Source organism: Dermochelys coriacea, chromosome 4 (genome assembly GCF_009764565.3).
Source record: "Dermochelys coriacea isolate rDerCor1 chromosome 4, rDerCor1.pri.v4, whole genome shotgun sequence".
Lineage (NCBI taxonomy): Eukaryota > Metazoa > Chordata > Testudines > Dermochelyidae > Dermochelys > Dermochelys coriacea.
Window position 1 is genome coordinate 125,922,984 of NC_050071.1, and position 23,131 is coordinate 125,946,114.

General features: G+C 40.0%; 1 protein-coding gene across 15 annotated transcripts in view; it reads right to left on the bottom strand.

The window, feature by feature from the left end:
- Nucleotides 1-435: 435 nt before the first annotated feature.
- RNF4 (ring finger protein 4) overlaps nucleotides 436-23,131 on the bottom strand; it is a 44,957-nt gene continuing 22,261 nt past the window's right edge. For 13 of the 15 annotated variants that reach the window (XM_043512572.1, XM_038399642.2, XM_038399647.2 and 10 more), the window contains 4 exons: nucleotides 21,250-21,329; nucleotides 19,551-19,560; nucleotides 13,364-13,523; nucleotides 436-3,014 (listed from right to left, as the gene is read on the bottom strand). In XM_043512572.1, coding sequence (XP_043368507.1) covers nucleotides 2,801-3,014; nucleotides 13,364-13,523; nucleotides 19,551-19,560; nucleotides 21,250-21,329 — 464 coding nt within the window. In that variant the 3' untranslated portion in view covers nucleotides 436-2,800. Of the gene's footprint in view, nucleotides 3,015-3,667; nucleotides 3,717-12,023; nucleotides 13,095-13,363; nucleotides 13,524-19,550; nucleotides 19,561-21,249; nucleotides 21,330-23,131 lie in introns of those variants that run through there. The other 2 variants (XM_043512580.1, XM_043512582.1) reach the window with 2 other exon arrangements.

Here is a 23,131-nt window from a genome sequence, read left to right on the forward strand (position 1 = left end):
CTGACAGTTAGGATGTTTTCCCTAATGTCCAACCTAAATCTCCCTTGCTGCAATTTAAACCCATTGCTTCTTGTCCTATCCTCAGAGGTTAAGGAGAACAGTTTTTTCCCTCCTCCTTGTAACAGCCTTTTATGCTCTTGAAAACTTATGTCCCACCTCAATCTTCTCTTCTCTAGACTAAACAAACCCAAATTTTTCAATCTTCACTCATAAGTCATGTTTACTAGACCTTTAATCATTTTTGTTCCTCTTCTCTGAATTTCCTAAATGGAGTATGTTGCCTTCTCTGTCCCCATATCTAGCGACAAATGTTGACCAAAAAGTAAAAAATTTAAATCTTTGGGATTTAGGTATATGCAATCAATTTGTTTTTTTCCCCACCCAAACTGAATTGGAATACAAGATGACTAAAATAAATGGACTACTTCTGATTGGTCAAATTAATAGTTTTATTTCCATCCGTTAAAGAATTATTTGTCTACCAGTAGAGTCCAAAGTAGATCTGACATACAGACATGAATACAATTAAATACAGGAAATTTTGAATTATATACAATGACAAGTGAAAAACATATGTTTACATAATCAAAAAAATCTTTATATTATCTATCAGTTCTTGCAAATGTCATGAGCTATACTGAGCCACTGCCTTTACTGGAAATTAAAATATATCTATTTCAAGTTTTTTAAAATTATAATGCAACTTTAACATTTGCCATTTTGATATTGAAAGTTTAAAATTTGTTTTCAAGTACACAAAACGTGGCACTTAATAGGGATCACAAAAGTTAAAAACTTTTGTTGTTGAATATTCTACAGTTTGTGGTATCTAAAGTCCAAGTAGGTTTATATATCGATATGCAAGCTGTAAAGAGATATTTACATGGCGGAAACTGTGCAAACACACAATTCAAGCTAGGGCTAGTACTCAAATTAAAGATCTAGGAACATGCTACTCAACCACGACCCCAGAGTTAATCCCTTACATTTATATGCTCTTATTGCCTTCCCTGTACACAGTAGTTTAGGTATGATGGCTAATATCTGAGAGCCATTTACCTTAATTTATTTAGAAAACTATTGGGAGGTTTTAATAGTAGAGTGTATGTGGCCCTAAATTACTAGATAGCGTCATGGGGGACTGCTTTTCTGCATGTGACAGATGCTTCTGAACAATTTGAAGAGAATAAAGCTCTTGCTCAGTTTGTCTTCCAAGACATGGAAGAAAAAAAAATCCCACAGGTTTTTCTATAAACAAAAGATAAAGAAATTAATTGCACTGTCCTGAAAATGTTTTAGGAAAGTCTTCATTCAGCATTATGTTTAAATAATTCAGTGCAAGTGAAAGCAATTACTGGCGATTATATCCTTTTAATATGTAGAGAGTATTGCCAGGGTGCATAGGTTACAGTACAGCAGGCTTTTCCATGTAAAAAACTCTGAATTATATAAGGATCAGAGGAGCGCAAGTATTACATTTCTCCAGGGTCAGTAACCATACTGCTACATATAGGCCATATTCTGCACATTGAAGATTCTACAAAACATTGTGTAGTCTTGGCTAGACACCTCTTTGAAGTTTAATTGGCTAATTAGAGCAGCTTCTTTCATTTAAAACAATCCATTATCCCAATGATGGATTAAGAAGAATACTAATTATCTGTGTTAATTACATGCCTCTTGAAAATCTGTTTTCGAAAGTCGGGGGTGGTGGAAGAAGGGGTAAAAAGCAAGTCTGAAAAATGTATTCTAACAGTCTTCAAAGTAGCTGGCAGTTTATTTTTGTTCATGTTTCATACAGACTAACCTCCAGTTTTAAAGATGCCTTGGTAGATATTGTTATAATATTATATTGTGGAACAAAACATTGGCCCCAGTGTCAGGTATGTACAGAGATCATAGAAAACTGATGTTAACGTCTTGCCTACATATAGAACTATTACAGTTAAATGCATCAACTCACTGAGGCACCATATCTCCTTGTAATTTTGTGCTGAAATAAAAATTCTATTTTATAGCATTTACTGAACAGTATTATAGCAAGAAATCATCTCACCACAGACTAGGAAACATTTCAATACTGCGATTCAAATCAAGTAATTCTTGGGCAATTAAGATACACCAGAAATGAAATATTTTCACATTCATATTATGAAAGTTATAATTTGGCTATGTACTCTAAACATCATGGAGCCCATAAATATAGGTCTGCATATTCAAGACTTCTAGTTACAGAAAGGTTAGTTGCTGGCTAATGGCATATTAGTTCAATGCATTACTCTGGTATACAATTTAATATTTTATTAAGTTTTTGCCTGTCACAGAACTCATTCTATTTGAACAAACTGCAGTTCAGGTAAGACTATATGCTTTAGCACAGGGTGCTCTCCAGGGTGCTTGCTGCCTGCCACCTGCATCATGATAAGATTCAAATGAAAGCATTTATTCATACTGTGGGCAATGTAACTTCTTTATCTGGGAGGAAGGGGGCAGGTGAGGGGGAGTAATTAAAAGCATTTAAGAAATAGAAAAAAAAATATATATCCAGAACTCAATTTCAAGCACTTCAAAAAAAGTAGAGGGAAACAGATCATCAGTTGCTTCATTGGTGACACATACCGACCTGTGTTTTCAGACCTTCAAGAACTTTTAACACGAACAAATGACAAGACAAGAAGCTATTTTTGACAGAATGACTGGACCATATGAAAGCTGTTTTAGATGTGCACAATTCTCAAAAAATCCGTTTTACTACAATTGGGTGGGCATACAATCTGTTGCTCCTTTAATCTTCAAGGCATCACAAATGCATTACATTTTCACCAAGATCCAGTTGAGGCTGTCCTGAGAAGAATTCAAAGTGCTTATATATAAATTGGATGGTACTGTTTGTGATTGAGTTTTTTCCTACAAGTTGGGCAAGAGTTAGCATTTCTAAGGGAGTCACGGAGGCACTGACTACAGAAGACATGGCCACATTTGGTTGACACGATAAGTCGTCCACTTTGTACAATCTGAAAGAGAAGAAACTATAAAGCTGAAGTCTATGGGAAAGAAACTCAGCTTTGCACAAGAGCAATATTGATTACATAACACAACTGTGTAAGCGCAAATCTTTGCAATTGATAAAATTTCAGTGACTTTAGCGCTATTTATTGAAGACTTAACATGGAAACATGTATTATCAGCTGACTCTCAAGAGCAAGCTAACCTTAACAAATATACTGCCAGATATGTTTTTATGACATATGGCTCAACATATCAGATTTCAATTACCATTTAAATACTTGCAAAATTTAGTAATTCAGAGTCTTAGTCACTAGGAGCAGTCAGTCAGTGAGATACTGTTGTTTAGTAGCATGTTTGTCGCAACTTGAGAATGGAAGGGTCTCCTAACGCAGGTAGTAAAGGAATATTAGAAATTGAAATACGCTACATCATCATAATTACATTAGTCTTCTATTAAGGAAACTGAATATCCTACAGAAGCTCCTGGAGAGGTTATCACCCTTATGCACTGACTTAAAAACTAAGATTTTCTCTAATGTGTACAATAGTTTGACTCTCCAAATACAACTAGCTAACAAGTGTAGTGATTCTGTACCTCTCATTTTAATTCTTCTTTCAGTGGAACAAAAAATATTGTAGACAAGGTGTAGATTCTTACCTCTGAGTATCCATCCATGCAAATTGGACAACTAACGGTACCTGAAGGCCTAAAAAACCCCCAAAACAATATGTTAGTTCCATTATGCACTGGAAACTTCAGACAATAATATCTGGTTATTTTGTGTCCTAGTGTTTGCCTCAGGCAAGAACCTCTTCTTTTCCTCACACTCAAGAAACTAGGCTTTAGGCCAACTTCTATTATACCAAATCGAAGGCTCACATGGGGTGTGCTCATGTTAGGCTCTCAATTTGTTACATTAATGAGATTAGGCTCTCTTACACCTCACAGGAGAAGGCCCTTATTTTCATTCATCCTCTTCATGTTTACCATTTCTTCTCCCTCATCCCCACTGTAATAGTCCTAACAACAAAAGCAACTTTTGAAAATAGTGGTAACTTACAGCACTGTACAGGATACATCTAGCATATAGAAGGGTACGGCAGTCTCCAGAAGCTTTTCGGAACAGAGTTCACATTCTAAGAACTCTAAGTTCCTTCCAGGAGCACATTGTAACAGGTTAACTGAATTACTCCAAGTTCTTTCACTGTAGAACAGCATGCAAACATTTCAACTCCAAATCCCTCTGCTGGCTGAGGCTCACCACATCATCTCATATACCAAGCAACAAAACCACAAACTATTATTAAAGAAGAAGTAAACAAGCAAAAAAAGAGAAGGGGGAGGGAGGGTGCTCATGAACTTACTGAGTATGAATTGAGTTATCATGGAGAGCACAATGAAGCCTGCTTGACATTTTTATTTATTGTTTATTTTAATATCTGTTGAGTTTCCCTTTAACATTCTCCACTGTAGATATTTTCATCAGTGGCTGGACTGCTGAAATTGATGGCAGGTTAGACTTTATTATGACTAGTGATAACATGTTAGAGTATGCACATATTGGAGTGTAACACCAATCAGGGTGGATAAAAATAGATATTTTTTTAAATTTAAACACTGGTGTATTTTTAAAAACAAACTTATTTAAAATCAATTTGAAATTAATACAACCTATGTTAAGACCTAAACTTCTTAGAATCATTTATATTAAATGCAAAATTAATATTAAGCAGTACGTTTCCTGCCAAATTTTAAAGGAAATTAACCACTCAACTAGTAGAAGCCACTGGCAAAACATCTGAAATTAATGTTTGTTGAAGTGGTAAGCCAGCTCTTGACAGCACTTAGTCTCTCTGCACTTGCAGAAGAGGTTGTTTTTGTCATTTCAGTTTATTCAACTAGCTCACTTTAGTGACTAGTTCTTTCAAAGTTAAGAAACCAATCAGGAGTGGTAAAAGCAGGAAATCTTGTTTTCTTCTTCCAATCTTCGAATAAAAAGTAGGTATGAGAGGAGGCATCTACTAGTTCTAAAAAAATCTTCCAGGAAATGGTGACCAGAAACAATCAATCAGTTCACTTCATCAACTACAGACACATACTTCCCCTTTAATATATCAGTTAAATTTTAAATGCAAAACAAGTTGATAAATATGCTGGATAAGCTTTTCTCTTATGTAAGGTAATTTAATAAACATTTAAAATGCTGTTTTTATGCAGTCTGAATTGAGTTTGAATTTCCATCCAGAAATGGACACAAATCACAAGTTTTAAAAAAAACCAAACACCTAGTAAATAAGACATCATTCACCATTTTCTAACAATAAAAAAAATATAAAAATAGAGAATCTGTATAAAAGTAGAGTTAAGCTATAAATTACTTAAATAAACATGCATAGAGTATTTCCTCTGGGTAAGCAAAAGGAAACACCAAATTTAGTGTCAAGGCTATTTAATGGTTACTAACTAATGAGAACAACAAGCATAAAGTATAAGTGCAAAACACAATTACAATAGATTTAAATTCAAATCTTCCTACTTGCCGATATGAATCATGATTAAAATCAGTGATTTATATCAATTCATCCTGACCAGGACTAGTTATGTCATTAGTACCCAGCTTCATAGAAGGTTGATAGCTCTAGGGATGGCAGAACACAGAAGCATTTACATGTGTGCTCTTCTTGTCCATTATATTTAGCAATTTCAGCTCTACACTTAGCCCTGGTCTACACTATGAAAATTAAGGTTGAATTTAGTACTGTTAGATTGATTTAACCCTGTACCCGACCATACGACAAAGCCATTTCTGTCGACTTAAAGGGTTCTTAAAATTGATTTCTGTACTCCTCCCCTACGAGGGGATTTGCACTGAAATCGACATCGCCGGGTCGAATTTGGGGTAGTGTGGAGGCAATTCGGCGGTATTGATCTCCGGGAACTATCCCAGAGTGCACCATTGTGGCCGCTCTGGACAGTGCTTTCAACTCAGATGCACTGGCCAGGTACACAGGAAAAGCCCTGGGAACTTTTGAATTTCATTTCCTGTTTGGCCAGCATGGCGAGCTCATCAGCACAGGTGACCATGCAGTCCCAGAATCACGAGAGCTCCAGCATAGACCGAATGGGAGGTACTGGATCTGATCGCTGTATGGAGAGAAGAATCCTTGCTATCAGAACTCCGTTCCAAAAGATGAAATGCCAAAATATTTGAAAAAAGTCTCCAAGGGCATGATGGATAGAAACTATAAGAGGGACCCGCAGCAATGCTGCATGAAAATTAAGAAGCTCAGGCAAGCCTACCAAAACACAAAAGAGGCAAACGGCCGCTCCGGGTCAGAGCCCCAGACATGCCACTTCTATGATGAGCTGCATGCAGTTCTAGGGAGTGCCCCTACCACTACCCCACCCCTGTCCATGGACACCTACAGAGGGGAAGTCTCACACAACAGGGATGAGGATTTGGGGATGAGGAAGATGAGGAGAGCGCACCACAAGCAAGAAAAGAAACCGTTCTCCCCAACCGCCAGGAACTGTTTATCACCTTGGAGCCAATATACTCCCATGGCGGGCTCCCGGACCATGAAGCTGGAGAAGGCACCTCTGGTGAGTGTACCTTTGTAAATATAATTGTTTAAAAGCAAGCGTGTTTAATTATTAATTTGCCCTGAAGACTTGGGATGCATTCGTGGCCAGTACAGTACAGCTACTGGAAAAGTCTGTTAATGTGTCTGGGGATGGAGTGGAAATCCTCCAAGGACATTACTAAGGGGACAGAGGTGGCTGTTCCTGCTGGGCTGTTTGCCTGTGTCTGAAAAGAAATCATCCACACTTTTAGCCACGTGGTTGGGGCGGGGCCCGTTCACGCTAAGCTGTTTGCGTTTGGCTGGCAGGGATCTTCTCTGATACTAGTCACGCGGTGGGAGGAGAGGTGAACGGATCATCTCAGAGAATTGGGGGGACGGATTAGTTGGGTTTGTGCTGCACGTTAACCCAAAAACCGCAGCCTCTCCTTTTAAATGGCTAACCCACTGAGTGCTTGGTATGGGAAAGGAGGGCGCTGCTGTTTGAAACCATTCCCACATGTTATGAAGGCTGAAAAAGCCGAAAGACTGTGGCTTACCATGGCTGCCTGTAAGCCAAATTCTGTTGCCTGGCCCTGCATATGTGATCTCTCACACCAAACCGGCAGGCCCTCAATATAAGAGGAAAGATGCGACCTTGTACTGAAAGCACGTGATGTATAATGTTAACAGCTTGGTTCACCGTGGAAGAGTCTATCCATTGTTCTCTAAAATTCTCTTTTTTTCCCTCCTGCAGCTGCAAATGTTTCAACTCTCCCCCTATTATCTCTGTCCCAGAGGCTAGCGCAGATCAGAAGGTGAAAAAAAAAAAACGCACTAACGATGAAATGTTCTCTGAACTCATGCTGTCCTCCTGCACTGAAAGAGCTCAGCAGAATGCGTGGAGGCAAACAATGGCAGAGTCCAGGAAAGCAGAAAATGAACACGAGGACAGGAGGGACAAGCAAGATGAGAGGTTGCGGGAGCAAGAGTAGAGGTGGCGGCAGCGTGACGAGAAGAGGCAGGGTGCAATGCTGAGACTACTGGGGGATCAAACTGATATGCTCCGGCATCTGGTGGAGCTGCAGGAAAGGCAGCAGGAGCACAGACCACTGCTGCAGCCCCAGTGTAACTGCCTGTCCTCCTCCCCAAATTCCATAACCTCCTCACCCAGACGCCCACGAACGCACTGGGGTGTGTGCGCGTCTCCGAGCACCCAATCACTCCATCCCAAAGGACTGCCCAAGCAACAGAAGGCTGGCATTCAATAAGTTTTGAAGTGCAGTGCGGCCTTGTCCTTTCCTCCTCCCCTCATTCACCACCCCACCCGGTGCTTCCCTCTTCCCCTACCCCTCCCAGGTTACCTTGGCAGTTATCCCCCTATTTGTGTGATGAATTAATAGAGAATGCATGAATGTGAAGCAACAATGTCTTTATTGCCTCTGCAAGCGGTGATCGAAGGGGAGAGGGTGATTGGCTTACAGGGAAGTAGAGTGAATCAAGGGCGCGGGTTTTCATCAAGGAGAAACAAAACAGAACTGTCACACCGTAGCCTGGCCAGTCATGAAACCGGTTTTCAAAGCTTCTCTGATGCGCACCGCACCCTCCTGTGCTCTTCTAACCGCCCTGGTGTCTGGCTATGCGTAACCAGCAGCCAGGCGATTTGTCTCAACCTCCCACCCTGCCATAAACATCTCCCCCTTACTCTCACAGATATTGTTAAGCACACAGCAAGCAGCAATAACAATGGGAATATTGGTTTCGCTGAGGTCTGAGTCAGTAAACTGCGCCAGCGTGCTTTTAAATGTCCAAATGCATATCTACCTCCGTTCTGCACTTGTTCAGCCTAGAGTTGAACAGCTCCTTACTACTCTCCAGGGTGCCTGTGTATGGCTTCATGAGCCATGGCATTAAGGGGTAGGCTGGGTCCCCAAGGATAACTATAGGCATTTCAACATCCCCAACGGTTATTTTCTGGTCTGGGAAGAAAGTCCCTTCCTGCAGCTGTTCAAACAGACCAGAGTTCCTGAAGATGCGAGCACCATGTCCCTTTCCTGGCCATTCCATGTTGATGTCGGTGAAACGTCCCTTGTGATCCACTGTGCTTGTAGCACCATTGAAAAGTACCCCTTGCAGTTTACGTACTGGCTGCCAAGGTGGTCCGGTCCCAAGATACGAATATACATTCCGTCTATCACTCCACCACAGTTAGGGAATCTCATCGCAGCAAAGCCATCCACTATGACCTGCACATTTCCCAGAGTCACTACCCTTGATAGCAGCAGCTCAGTGACTGTGTTGGCTACTTGGATCACAACAGCCCCCACAGTAGATTTGCCCACTCCAAACTGATTCCCAATTAACCGGTAGCTGTCTGGCGTTGCAAGCTTCCAGAGGGCTATCGCCACTCACTTGTGAGCTGTGAGGGTTGCTCTCATCTTGGTATTCTTGTGCTTCAGGGCAGGGGAAAGCAAGTCACAAAGTTCCATGGAAGTGCCCTTATGCATGCGAAAGTTTCGCAGCCACTGGGAATCATCCCAGACCTGCAACACTATGTGATCCCACCAGACTGTCCTTGTTTCCCGGGCTCAGAATCAGCGTTCCATGGCATGAACCTGCCCCATTGCCACCAGGATGTCCAAATTGCCGGGGCCCATACTTTGAGAGATGTCTGTGTCCATGTCCTCATTACTCTCGTCACCACGCTGCTGTCGCCTCCTCAACTGCTTTTGCAGGTTCTGCACATACTGCAGGATAATGCATGAGGTGTTTACAGTGCTCCTAACTGCTGCGGTGATCCGAGCGGGCTCTAAGCCTGCCATAGTATGGCATCTGCAGGAGAGCAGAGTTGCAGCGGAAGGGGTGGCTGACGACACATGCCACGAGAATAGATATTTATAGAGAACGACGAGAGTACCTCAGAGGTGGATTCATGAGAGCAGAGTTGCAGTGGAAGCAGTGGATGACGGACGGTAGCACCGCGCACATTTCCTGAGGAAGAACACACATACCCGGGAGCCCATAACAGACAACATGGAGAAATTCGCTACTGAGACAATAGCAGCAGAGCACAGTTGCAGCAGAAGTGGTGGATGATGACGGTTAGCAATCCTACCGTCTGCTGAAAGCAGTCTGCATGGAAAAAAGGCGCAAAATGATTGTCTGCTGTTGCTTTCATGGAGGGAGGGGCGACTGACGATATGTACCCAAAACCATCCGTGACAATGTTTTTGCCCCATCAGGCATTGGGAGCTTAATCCAGAATTCCAATGGGCGGCGGAGACTGCGGGAACTGTGGGATAGCTACCCACAGTGCACTGCTCCATAAGTCGATGCTAGCCACTGTAGTGAGGATGCACTCCACCAACTTAATGCGCTTAGTGTAGACATATGCAATTGAGTGTATAAAGTCGATTTCTAAAAATCGACTTCTATAATATTGACCTAATTTCGTAGTGTAGACATACCCTTAGACACAAGATGGTCAGTTCTCAAGTAAGCCATATTATTGTCTTGCATAGGAGATTTTTAAAAAGTGATCCAAAATAAACTGGGAAAATAAGTTAAAATAAAAGATGGACAATTTCTGATTAACACTAACATTCTGTCCTAGGAAAGGATTCCCCACTATGCTACTGACCCCTGTACATTGCTACAGCAGTGCATAGGGGTTTAAAAGTGCCATAACTGTCTTGGGATGGGAGGGAATTGTCCAGGCACAGGCACTACCTACAACCACCACAGGCAGCCCTATTCAGCCTCCCAGCAAGTCCTAGAAAAGGAGCTATGGCAGGGGCAGGAGGAGGAATGGCCGGGATGGGGTGATGGAGTTCCCAGGGCAAAAGAAGTATGCTGCACCTTTTGTGAGTTATTCTCATCACAATTCATCTCGCTTTATATATGGAAGTCCTCAGCCACCAAAGTGAATATAGCTATAAACTACTTGAGAGGTAGGTAGAATAGCGGATTTGTACATTAGCATTTAAACTCTGACTCAAGACAAAGGTAGTTTCATGATCTTATTCCATTAAGCAATGCTCAAGCTATCTACTATCCCAAATAAGGTAAACTCGTGCAGTTGTCTGGTGACCAACGGATTCCAGTAGTTGGGAGAGCCAGATTTGTAGGTCAGAAGTGATATTTTGGCATTTTTTTATAAGTTTGCACAATGGTTACTTGCAGCCAGTGTAGTTTCCCCCATAATTTAGTGAGCACTGAATTCACATCACACGCAAAGCTACATGCTGATCCTCAAAGTCTGAATCACTTCATTGGCAGTGTTCAGACATATCTAACACTATCATTCCTTCAGCATTAATTTGAGGGGGCTGCCCAATCAGCTTCCTGCCTAAAAACTGTACCACTTCAGGAGCTCAGACCCATTATGTGTTGCCTGATCTGTTGCCTTCAAACTAAGAGTTTTTAGACTTCAAGATATTTTATGCCGCTTTTCAGCCCTTGACCTCCAGCTTCCACCTGCCGATCTCTGTGCCAGAGTAGAAATGTTAAAAGCAGTAATATGCAGATTTATATAGGTGAGGGGAAAGAAAGAAATGTGTAATACAGAATTAAAAGACTGCACCATCCTACCTGGCAGGTTTAGTGAAGGGTGCTCTCAGAGAAAAAAAGTTGAAATGTTTTCCCAAAAAAGTAGTTTTCAAAGTCAGAGCACTAATAAGGGATCCCTAAAAAGAGAGGTCACATGGAGATAGCTAGCTGGCTCACTTATTAAAAAAAACAAAAACAAACCAAATATTAAATGTGTCTCTGTAGGTTTTAAATTTAGAACTATCAGGGGAAGACAAGAGAGGGCTGCTTAATCTTGAAGTCATCGGCACCCTCATTCTCCTCTCATCCCCTTCTTTTGGGTATCAGTGGGCATTAGTTCTTGAAGGGCCCACAAATTAAAAAGCTCTGCAGGATGAAGGATCCTTTTTGCATTTGTGGACACTGAAAGAAAGATTTATTTTCAAATAATATGGAAAGCCTGTGATACTGTAATTATATTTCTATGATACACTGAAGTTTTTATTATAATCTTGGCATATTCTAATCAAAGAAAGGAGGAAAATGAGAACAGCTAATTGTATTTTATTAATTATTGCACATTAGCTTAATTCAGCAATTCAAATTGGGATTCTGATGGTAGACAGATGACTAGATTCAGTCTCATGGCTTAATGACATTAAATGATTCTAGTGATAAACTCTGTGTGTACCCTTTGGGCACATATTCCTTGTTTTACCCCAAGGTAAATGTATAGCTAATCGTATGAATTATGCTTGTACCTGGGTACTTAAAGAACTAGCTGAAGCAATCTCATGGAGGATGGGTGAGGTCCCAGAAGGTGGGGTGGGGTAGGGAGGGAAGAAAAAGACAGAAAGAAATACATTATTTATTTATTTAAAGATAGATACTATAAGAGGACCTGCAGAGTTATAGCCCAGTCACCCTAACCTCGATATCTGGAAAGATACTGGAACAAATTAAACAATCAATCAATTTATAAACACCTGGCAGATAACAGGGTTATAAGGAATAGCCAGCATGGATTTGTTAAGAACAAATCATGCCAAACCAACCTATTTTCCTTCTTTGACAGGTCTAGTGGATATGAAGAAGCAGTTTAAGTGATACATCTGGAGTTTAGTAAGGCTTTTGATACAGTCCCACATGACACTCATAATCAAACTAGAGAAATGTGACCTAGATGAAATTATGGCGGGTACCATAACTGGTTGAAAGACCATACTCAGAGTAGTTATCAATGGTTTGCTGTCAGACTAGGAGTGTTCTACTGGGGTTCTGGAAGGGTCAGTCCCGAGTCCAGTACTATTCAATATTTTCATTAATGACTTGGATAATGGAGTGCAGAGTATACTTATAACATTTGTGGATGATGCCAAGCTGGGAGGGGTTGCAAACACTTGGAGAATAGGATTAGCAGGAAAAGTGACCATGACAAATTGGACAATTAGTCTGAAATCAACATAATGAAATTCAATAAAGATAAGTACCAAATACTACAATTAAGAAGGAGAAATCAAATGCACAGCTACAAAATGGAGAATAACTGGCTACACAGCAGTACTGCAGAAGAGATCTGGGGATTACAGTGGATTACTAATTGAATGAGCCAACAATGTGATGCAGTTGAAAAAAGGCTAATATTCTGGGTTGTATTAACAGAACTGTTTTATGTAAGGCATGGGAGGCAACTGTTCCACTCTACTCAGCACAGCTGAGGCCTAAAATGGGAGTACTGTATCTAGTTTTGGCTGCTACACTTGACAAAGATGAACAGAAATTGGAGAGAGTTCAGAGGAGAGTTGTAAAAGGAATAAAAGGTTTAGAAGAAAAATCTTGGTGGGTATTCTTACTTCCTGTAGGACACCAGTGAAAATAGTTACCTACCTCACTGTGGTCCTTGAGCTTTGCATAAAAGAACAATGCTGTAAGTTAAAATTTGTGGCTTTTGATTAGCATTTCCTCTTGCCACTTCTCTAAATTGTGTCTTCATTTGACTTGTAATCCAAAAAAAATAAGCCAGGTATCATTGTCTCAATATTTAAATATATTGTTCCATTTTTTCCTTATTTCAATAGCAGCTTTAATATTCCTGTTCTCTCATAAATGAGAAGATATGAAACTTTAGAATAGGTTAACAGTATCAAAAAGGAGACTAAGCCACATACAGGATGCCACCACACTACTCTTTTTCAGTATGACAAGGTTTTTGATTTTTTTACATATTACATTTTATATGTCGACAGGAAGTTGCATGGGTACATACCTTGAACTTGCAGTTTCATCCTCCAGTGTTTCTAAATCTTCAGACACCTTGTTTGTTACGTATACATCATTATCTCTTGATTCATCTTCATCATCACTACTTAATACACAGCTGTCAGATTGCCGTTGGCTTCTTAACCCTAGATTTCTCCGTTGATTCTCTACAATTTAATTTTGTTAAATTAGGTGCATTTCCAGGATTTATATCGTTATTTCTGCAATGCATTAAATGTGCACTGTTATAGGACTATTTAAATGGACAAATCTGTATTTAGTTTAACTATTTAAAAACAAGTTTACTTGTGAAACTTAATACTTCCAGTTATCCCAAAAAAATACAGAATTGTATATTAAAACAGAATTTAGCCTGCTAATTTGCTCTAATTCCCAGAAGAACAGATGTGGATTTTAGGCCTTTTCTACATGGGTAGCTTTACCTTTACAATTATGCCAGTACCACTGTAGTTATATCAATGTATTATGCAGCTAAATTTCCCCATATAGACAAGTCCTTAGATTTGGCATCCTGTCACACATGTGAGGAGGCTCCATTAATCAGTTATTGTAAATAAATTAAAGTCTTCTTGGGGAAGAGGCAGGGGCTAACTTTACAACTAGCACAGCAAAGTAAGGGATAAGCAATAAAAGAGCTTCGATAGCAGCATGCAGCATAACAAATTAGGAGTGGATGATAACCTTGCGGATTATATAAACTGCCTAAATCTAGGCTATTGGCTCCAGTATTAAATTGCAGCTCTTAAGGATTATCCATATGCACCACAGAGCCTTATTCACGTTACAGAGTTTTTAAGATACATTACAGATTTTGCTGGTAGTACTGCTACCTAATGCTTTGCTTTATAGATCTTATTTTCAGTTGTTTATATTGCCAAACTAACCATTTGGGCTGAATTTTCCCTTTCCATGCGTCTGATTCTGGATGAATATTTTAGAAAATTTCAGCAAAACAGTGTGAATATTTCTGAACAGGTTACGGAACACAACCTTGAAGATTAAAAAAAACCACAACTGTACACAGCTTCATTGAAAAACTCTATTGCCTTCATGCTTTGGAGTAGAGTATTGACATTTCACTGGGGGGGGGGCGGGGGGTAGCGATCACTGGTATCACCAGTTTGGCTTTTGCCAGCTCAATGAAAAATACACCCAAGTTTGTCCAATTTATAGACTTCTGAAAAAAAAAAAAAAGTCTGCTTGTTAAGAGTTGGTACCGGAACTCTCAGAAGATTCCATTTAAACTGACCATACTTCATGACTAAGGCTATGAGTTTGTCACGAATTCCATGACCTCTGTGACTTCTGCAGCGGCAGGTGTAGCTGGCCCAGGGGCCATCTGAGCAGTTCGCCCAGGGGCCACCTGAGCAGCTCAGGCAGCCCCTGAGCCAGCTACACCAGCTGCTACTGGGGCAGTCTCAGGCTACCACACCCTCCACCCGCAGCAGCAGCAGGAGTTTGGATGTGTGAGGGGGCTCAGGAGTGGGTGTTGGGGCATGGGAAGGGTGAGGGCTCTGGGCAGCACTTACCTTGGACGGCTCCCCGGAAGCAGTGACATGTCGCTCCCTCAGCTCCTAGCTCCGCATGCTGCCTCAACCCACAGGCACTGCCCCCGTGGTTCCCGGCCAATGGGAGCTGCAGAGCCGGCACTTGGGGAAGGGGCAGTGCGCGGAGCTGAGGGAGGGACCTGTTGCTGGGGAGCCGTGAAGAGCCATGTAGGGAGTCTGCCAGCCCCATCAACCCCCACAAACCCCAAACAGGGGGCCCTGCCCACTCCCCAATAAACACCCGCAGCACTCCCTGGGTCTCCCCACCCCGAGCACTCATGCAACACCCTAGACTGCCCCTCTTCCCCCAATATTTAGTCAGGGGTATATAGTACAAGTCATGGACAGGTCACGGGCCGTGAATTTTTGTTCACTGCCCATGACCTCTCCATGACTTTTACTAAAACATAGCCTTCTTCATGACCACACAGCTCCAATGTGCTGACTGAACTTCCCATAAGCCATTGGCAGTTATCTCAAGTTGCAGAATTCTGTATTGTGGATCTAAAGGGTCCTATCCTGTTAATGATGCAGTTAGGGACCATAATAGTTCCAAAAAATGGAATTTTCTCGTTTGCCTTTTTTTAAAATGTAGAAAATGACATAAAAACATGTCAAAGGAATGACAATGTTACAAAGTCAAGTGCTCAATAGTTCGGAAATGCCAGAATAAAGGTATAACCTTAATTCTGTCCCCTTCTGTACACACATTAGGATACAGTCTTTATTATGATTGTATGCTTTTTCCATAGGATGTCTGCCTCAATCAGTGCATAGGAAAGACTGTGCTCACTAAATAAGCAGCTATTCAATATTTATTTTTACATGCATCATAACATCTTATTTATGACACCCCCTTTATATCTTGCCCTACATACAAAATGCTAAGTTTTATCATGGTCTTTTTCCATGATGCTCATCATGGTAGTATTGGTGTATGTCACAAATGTTAATGAATTTGTCTTCACCAAACCCTTTTGAGATAAGATGGTATTATTGGCCCTATTTACCAGGAACCAAGGCAAACAGAAATTAACGTCAAGAGCATCCACTAATTTTGGATAAGAACAGCCACAGTGTGTCAGACAAAAGGTCCATCTAGCCCAGTACCCTGTCTTCCAACAGTGGCCAATGCCAAGTGCCCCAGAAAGAATGAACAGAACAGGTAATCAAGTGATCCATCCCCTGTTGCCCATTCTCAGCTTCTGGCAAACAAGGCTAGGGAAATTATCCCTGTCCACCCTGGCTAATAGCTATTGATGGATCTATCCTCCATGAATGTATCTAGTTCTTTTTTGAACCCTGTTCTAGTCTTGGCTTTAACAATGTCCTCTGGCAAGGAGATCCACAGGTTGACTGTGCACTGTGTGAAAAAATACTTCCTTTTGTTTGTTTTAACCTGCTGCCTATTAATTTCATGTGGTGACCCCCAGTTCTTGTGTTAGGAGAAGGAGTAAATAACACTTCCTTATTTACTTTCTCTACACCAGTCATGATTTTATAGATCTCTATCATATCCCCCCTTAGTCGTCTCTTTTCCAAGCTGAAAAATCCCAGTCTTATTAATCTCTCCCTCATATGGCAGCAGTTCCATACCCCTAATCATTTTTGTTGCCCGTCTCTGAACCTTTTCCAATTTATCTTTTTTGAGATGCGGCGATCACACTGGCACGGAGTATTCAAGATGTGGGTGTACCATGGATTTATAGAGAGAGAATATGATACTTTCTGTCTTATTATCTATCTCTTTCTTAATGATTCCCAACATTCTGTTCAGTTTTTTGACTGCCAATGCACTTTGAGTGGATGTTTTCAGAGAACTATACACAATGACAAGATCTCTTTCTTGAGTGGTCACAGCTAATTTAGATCCTATTATTTTATATGTATAGTTGGGATTATGTTTTCCAATGTGCATTACTTTCATAGAATATAAGGGTTGAAGGGACCTCAGGAGATCATCTAGTCCAACCCCCTGTCCAAAGCAGGGCCAGTCCGCAATTTTTGCCACAGATCCCTAAATGGCACCCTCAAGGATTGAACTCACAACCCTGGGTTTAGCAGGCCAATGTTCAAACCAGTCAGCTGAATTTCATCTGTCATTTGGTTGCCCAGTCGCCCAGTTTTGAGAGATTCCTTTGAAGCTCTTCGCAGTCTGCCTGGAACTTAACTATCTTGAGTAGTTTTGTATCATCTGCAAATTTTTCCACCTCACTGTTTACCCCTTTTTCCAGATCATTTAGGAATATGTTGAATAGGACTGGACCCAGTACAAACCCCTGGGGGACACCACTATTTACCTCTCTCCAGTCTGAAAACTGACCATTTATTCCTACCCTTTGTTTCTTATCTTTTAACAAGTTACCAATCCATGAAAGGACTTTCCCTCTTATCCCATGACAGCTTACTTTGCTTCAGACCCTTGGAAAGGGATCTTGTCCCAGGCTTTCTGAAAATCCAACTACATTATATCCACTGGATCCCCCTTGTCCATCTTGTTGACCCCCTCAAAGAATTCTAGTAAATTGGTGAGGCATGATTTCCCTTTACAAAAACCATGTTGACTCTTCCCCAACAAATTATGTTCATCTAACAATATTGTTCTTTACTATAGTTTCAACCAGTTTACCTGGTACTGAAGTCAGGTTTACCATCCTGTAATTGCTGGGATCACCTCTGGAGCCCTTTTTAAAAATTTATTTATTTTTTTTTTTAAATTAGCTATCCTCCAGTCATTTGGTACAGAAGCTGATTTAAATGACATGCTACAGACTATAGTTAGGAGTCCTGCAATTTCACATTTGAGTTCCTTCAGAACCCTATGGTAAATACCATCTGGTCCCAGTGACTTATTACTGTTTAATTTATCAATTTGTTCTAAAACCTTCTCTAATGACCCCTCAATCTGGGACAGTTCCTCAGATTTGTCACCTAAAAAGAATGGCTCTGGTTTGGAAATCTCCCTCACCTCCTCAGCTGTGAAGACCAATGCAAAGAATTCATTTAGTTTCTCCACAATGGCCCTATCATCCTTGAGTGATCCTTTAGTATGTGGATAGTCCAGTGGCCTCACTGGCTGTTTAGCAGGCTTCCTGTTCTTATGTACTTAATTTTTTTTTGCTATTACTTTTTGAGTCTTTGGCTATCTATTCTTCTGTTTTTTAGCCTTCCTAATTATATTTTTACACTTCATTTGCCAGAGTTTGCACTATTTTCCTAACTAGATTTTAACTTCCACTTTTTAAAAGGATGTCTTTTTGCCTCTCACGGCTTCTCTTACTTTGTTGTTTAGCAATGGTGGCTCTTTTTTGGTTCTCTTACTATATTTTTAAATTTGGGGCATACATTTAAGTGGAGCCTCTATTATGGTGTCTTTAAAAAGTTTCCATGCAGCTTGCAGGGACATTACTTTTGGTGCTGTACCTTTTAATTTCTGTTTCACTAATCTCATTGGTTGAATGCCCAACTTGAGACACAATAACCTGATTTTTCACACTATTCAGCATTTTATAGCACTGGGTGTATTCAGAATAGAGGTTCCACTGACTTCAGTTGCAGCTGAGAGTGTTCAGCACATCCAGGAGTCAGGCCTCAACTATCACAGGTTGGGCACTTAGAAAATGAGCACACTATTAATGGCCATCTTTGTAAAATTTGGCTTAAGTAAATTCCACACGATCAGGTAAAGATAGAATAGAATCAAATTCTCCAGGGCAGCATTCAGTGCCATAGATCACGAGATTATCCTCTCTCCCTGAAGTCTTCTGCCTCATTCACTACATACCTTTCAATTTCTGAAAGGCAAGAGGCAAAGGTCCAACAGACAACAGCATAATTTACCGCGCAACCTTGATTCATTCCTGTGCACCATCATTCAGTGCACTGAATGAGACAGAGGTTCTGTGGAAAATATATAATCTGATCAGGTAACCGAAAACTATCATACCTATGAACAAGGGGAGTGAAGTAAGATTGCATGGACAACTGTAATTTTGGCATTTCCTGACTTCGCAAACTTAATGTTCTTTTAAGTTTTGTGTGTGTAATATATGGAGTCTTGGAATGAGCATTTCTCTATAAAGACTTTAGTAGAAAGCCGTAGTAGTGTCCCACCACATGTACATACGCCAGGGGACTGTGAAGTCCAATTGGAGGGAGCATTTGAGATTTTGGCCAAGTTATTGCAAACCAACAAATTAGACTTTATATCTTCAAGTTTATTCTACTTTCCCAAACTATATCCACTACCATGTGCGGGAAAAGTGTTGAGAATTGTATCAAGGGACAACAACAACATTGGGATTATTTCATGAGATAAGTGCTGATACAGCACATTAAATCTTCAGGCGTTGTATTAAACTAGTAATATAAACCCCGGGAGTGTTTCCTTAGCATGAGTATGTTGATTATTAGTAATTAAAAACAATACATTTGATTTGGTTTCACTGACTAGTTTAGTTTGACAATATAAGCAATATATGCCTGAAGAAAAACAAGTGAGACAATTTTAAAGGGAGGCTGGTGGAAAGCATATTCTTGGTAGCAAGGAGTGCATATACCATACAGCATTACAAAATGGTCACAATTGTGTTATCAGTTAGGAATACATGAAACAAGACTACTCACCTTCAACAATCTTGTATTAACAAGAGGGAGAGAAGAGAATAAAAAAAACCACACAATTAGACTTTGTTGTGCACATATATACATTATAGACAAACATCTCAGAAGACCATAGCTATGTTCATTCTTATTTGTTTGTAGCTGTACAAGCAGAGCCAGGAGGCATGAGGCAGAGCAATAATAATGTGTATTGCTGGAAACATGTCACCAACTCTGGAAGTCAAGCTAATGGCGTTGGCCATGCACCCTCATGGAAGATGATGTAAAATCTTGTTGTGACTTAACAGTTCATCACGGTACTACAGTAACAGATGCAAGCAATCAGTACTGTAGTTTGTTTTAAATTGCAATTCTCAGTCAATATCAGGATAAAAAGGTTAACAAATTTAGAACCCCTTCAAAAAGGGATTAATTTTCCTCTGACAACTTGTGTGGGATTTTCAGAACTACTTCATTGACCTAACTTTACCACTTTCATCAACAGGAGCAGAAATAGGCCTGAGTACTTTTGAAAATCCCACCCTTGTACCTCGTTCATCTGATAGCATTTTTTTCTGTGCAGTTTGGCTGCATCTACAGTGTACTATAACAAGTTTCTCAGTATTCAATTAAACCTGAGCGCTTTATCATGCAACATGGTTTCTGTGCAATTGATACTGAATTTTGGGCTAAGACTTTTGTTGTAGTAAACTCTTTTTCCATATCTATATAGGTGAGCTTTTGTCTGTTGCATCATACTACAAAAAATATGGTCAATTTAAAAAACAAAACAAAACCAAAAAACCCCCGAAAGTTCAGCTCATTAGTCCATATTCTGACACTCAAAAATCGCATATTTTCAAAAGTGATGAGCACCTAGTTAATGCATGTTCACAAGTCAGGACACTTAGGAAGATGTCAAACTAAGGACCAATGACCAATGAACTTTAGGAGTCCATTTTAAAGAGGTCTACCATCTCTTTTCATTATGTCCCCAATTCTTGTCAGACTGACATTCAATATATCCATTTTGTTTGATGCACATAGCTTAAAACAATGATGATAGAAAATCCATTTCAATAAAATATTATTCAACATCTTAAACCCATGATCTTCCACATTTCTTTACTTCAAGCAGGTTATCAATATGGCCTTTTCAGAAAGTCCTGACTATCCTCCACAAGTGCCTGACACAGTAGTGAAGCAAGTTTCCTCTAAGTGTTAGATTTAAAGTAACACTGACAGTACTCCATTATCGTTTAGGAACATACACTGAGGGTTGTCATCATGTACACTATTCAGAACTATGTGTTCAAGAACAAGAAATGGGCAGTTTTCAGTTACTTAGAACTTTTATTTTTTAATAAAAAGCCTGATATGCTATCATTTAAACACAGATGAAATTTGTGCTTAAATAGTGACATTACTGACTCTAATTTGCATTTTTATATGACATTTCACCAAGATACTTTTCAAAGAGTGCACTGGTATAATCCCTGTAAGATGTTCTAGGGTCCAAGGTTGTGGGAGATGCATTATACAAATAATGGCTGCTGGGTTTACCTACACCATCAAAGCATTGCCTTTATCAGACCATTTTGATAACATAGTTTGGGATATCTAATTGTGGCTTTAGTTGCCTTCCAAGTTCTAACCTCTAAGAAGCACAGCATTAATCTAATTTGACCAGAGTATTTCAGTAAGTGCACCGATAGTTACTTACCACAACAGAATCACTGTGAGTTAGATCAACTACTACAGGTTCAGAAGATTCACATGTTAGATCTACTACTTCTTCACCAGCTTAAAAATACAATGGTAAGAGTCAAGATCATGCATGTAGAGCTGTGTAGCACCTGCCACTCCAAAACAAGATTCAGGCATGAACCTATAGAATGCTACCATTTACTAAATGCTGATAGTTTGTGTTCCCTCCCCACCCTTCTCCTTTAAGGCAGACATTGAACACTTCTCTCAGGCTCTCGACCTCATTAAAACACTAGGAGAGTTAATACTATTTTTGCTTGTCTTGATTTGCAGCAACAGTGAAACTGCAGTGGTTGTTCTCCCCCGCCTCCCATGCCATGCACATACTTCATTTTCTTAAACTTTTTGTGTGTGATAACTTGTGTGAGGCAAGTATCAATAAAACTGGATATATTACTTTAATACTGTGAAGAGAGGAACACTGTTTCTACAGAATTTGGTAATACCCAGGAATTTCCCCATCATCATGCTTTAAATGTTCTGACTTCAGGTATTCCCTTTTACGAAGGCCTGGATGAACCTTCAAATGCACTGTCAAATAAGAGAAAAGATACAAGTCTATCACTTTCTAGACACTGCTGCTTACTCTATCTCAAAAAATCTAACAATAATCTCTTCCCCCAACATCTCGATTGTCCTCCAGTGGCCCTATTGATTGGTTAGCAGGATTCCTGCTTTGATGTACTTAAACATTTTTTTGCTATTACTTTTTGAGTCTTTGGCTAGCTGTTCCTCAGATTCTTTTTTGGCCTTCTTAATTATATTTTTACACTTCATTTGCCAGAGTTTATGCTCCTTTCTATTTTCCTCACTAGATTTTAACTTCCACTTTTTAAAGGATGCCTTTTTGCCTCTCACTGCTTCTCTTACTTTCTTGTTTAGCTGTAGTGGCTCTTTTTTGGTTCTCTTATTATGCTTTTTTATTTGTGGGTATATATTTAAGTTGAAAGAGAAAAGGAGTACTTGTGGCACCTTAGAGACTAAGTTTAAGTTGAGCCTCTATTATGGTGTCTAAAAAGTTTCCACACAGCTTGCAGAGATTTCACTTCTGGCACTATACCTTTTAATTTCTGTTTAACTAACCTCCTCATTTTTGTGTAGTTCTCTTTTTTTAAATGAAATGCTACAGTGTTGGGGTGCTGTGGTGTTTTTCCTGCCACAGGGATGTTAAATTTAATTATATTATGGTCAATAATATCAAGCGGTCCAGCAGTATTCACCTCTTTGACCAGATCCTGTGCTCCACTTAGGACTAAATCAAGAATTGCCTCTCTTCTTGTGGGTTCCAGGACCAGCTGCTCCAAAAAGCAGTTATTTAAGGTGTCAAGAAACTTTATCTCTGCATCCTGTCTTGTGGTGACATGTACTCAATCAATCAATGCGGGGATAGTTGAAATCCCCCATTATTACTGAGTTTTTTATTTTAATAACCTCTCTAATCTCCATATCACCATCCTGGTCAATTGGCCAGTAATATGTCCCTACTGCTATATTCTTATTATTAGAGCATAGAATTACTATCCATAGAGATTCTATGGTACAGTTTGGTTCATTTAAGATTTGCGGTTCATTTGATTCTACCCTTTCTTTCACATCTAGTGCCACTCCCCCATCAGCACGACTTGTTCCGTCCTTCCGATATATTTTGTACCCTGGTATTACTGTGTTCCAGTGATTATCCTCATACTACCAAGTTTCTTTTTACCAAGTTTCTTTTTTTTTTTTTTCTGTGATGCCTATTATATCAATATCCTCATTTAATATGAGGCACTCTAGTTCACCCATCTTATTATTTGGACTTCTAGCATTGCTATATAAGCACTTTAAAAACTTGTCAC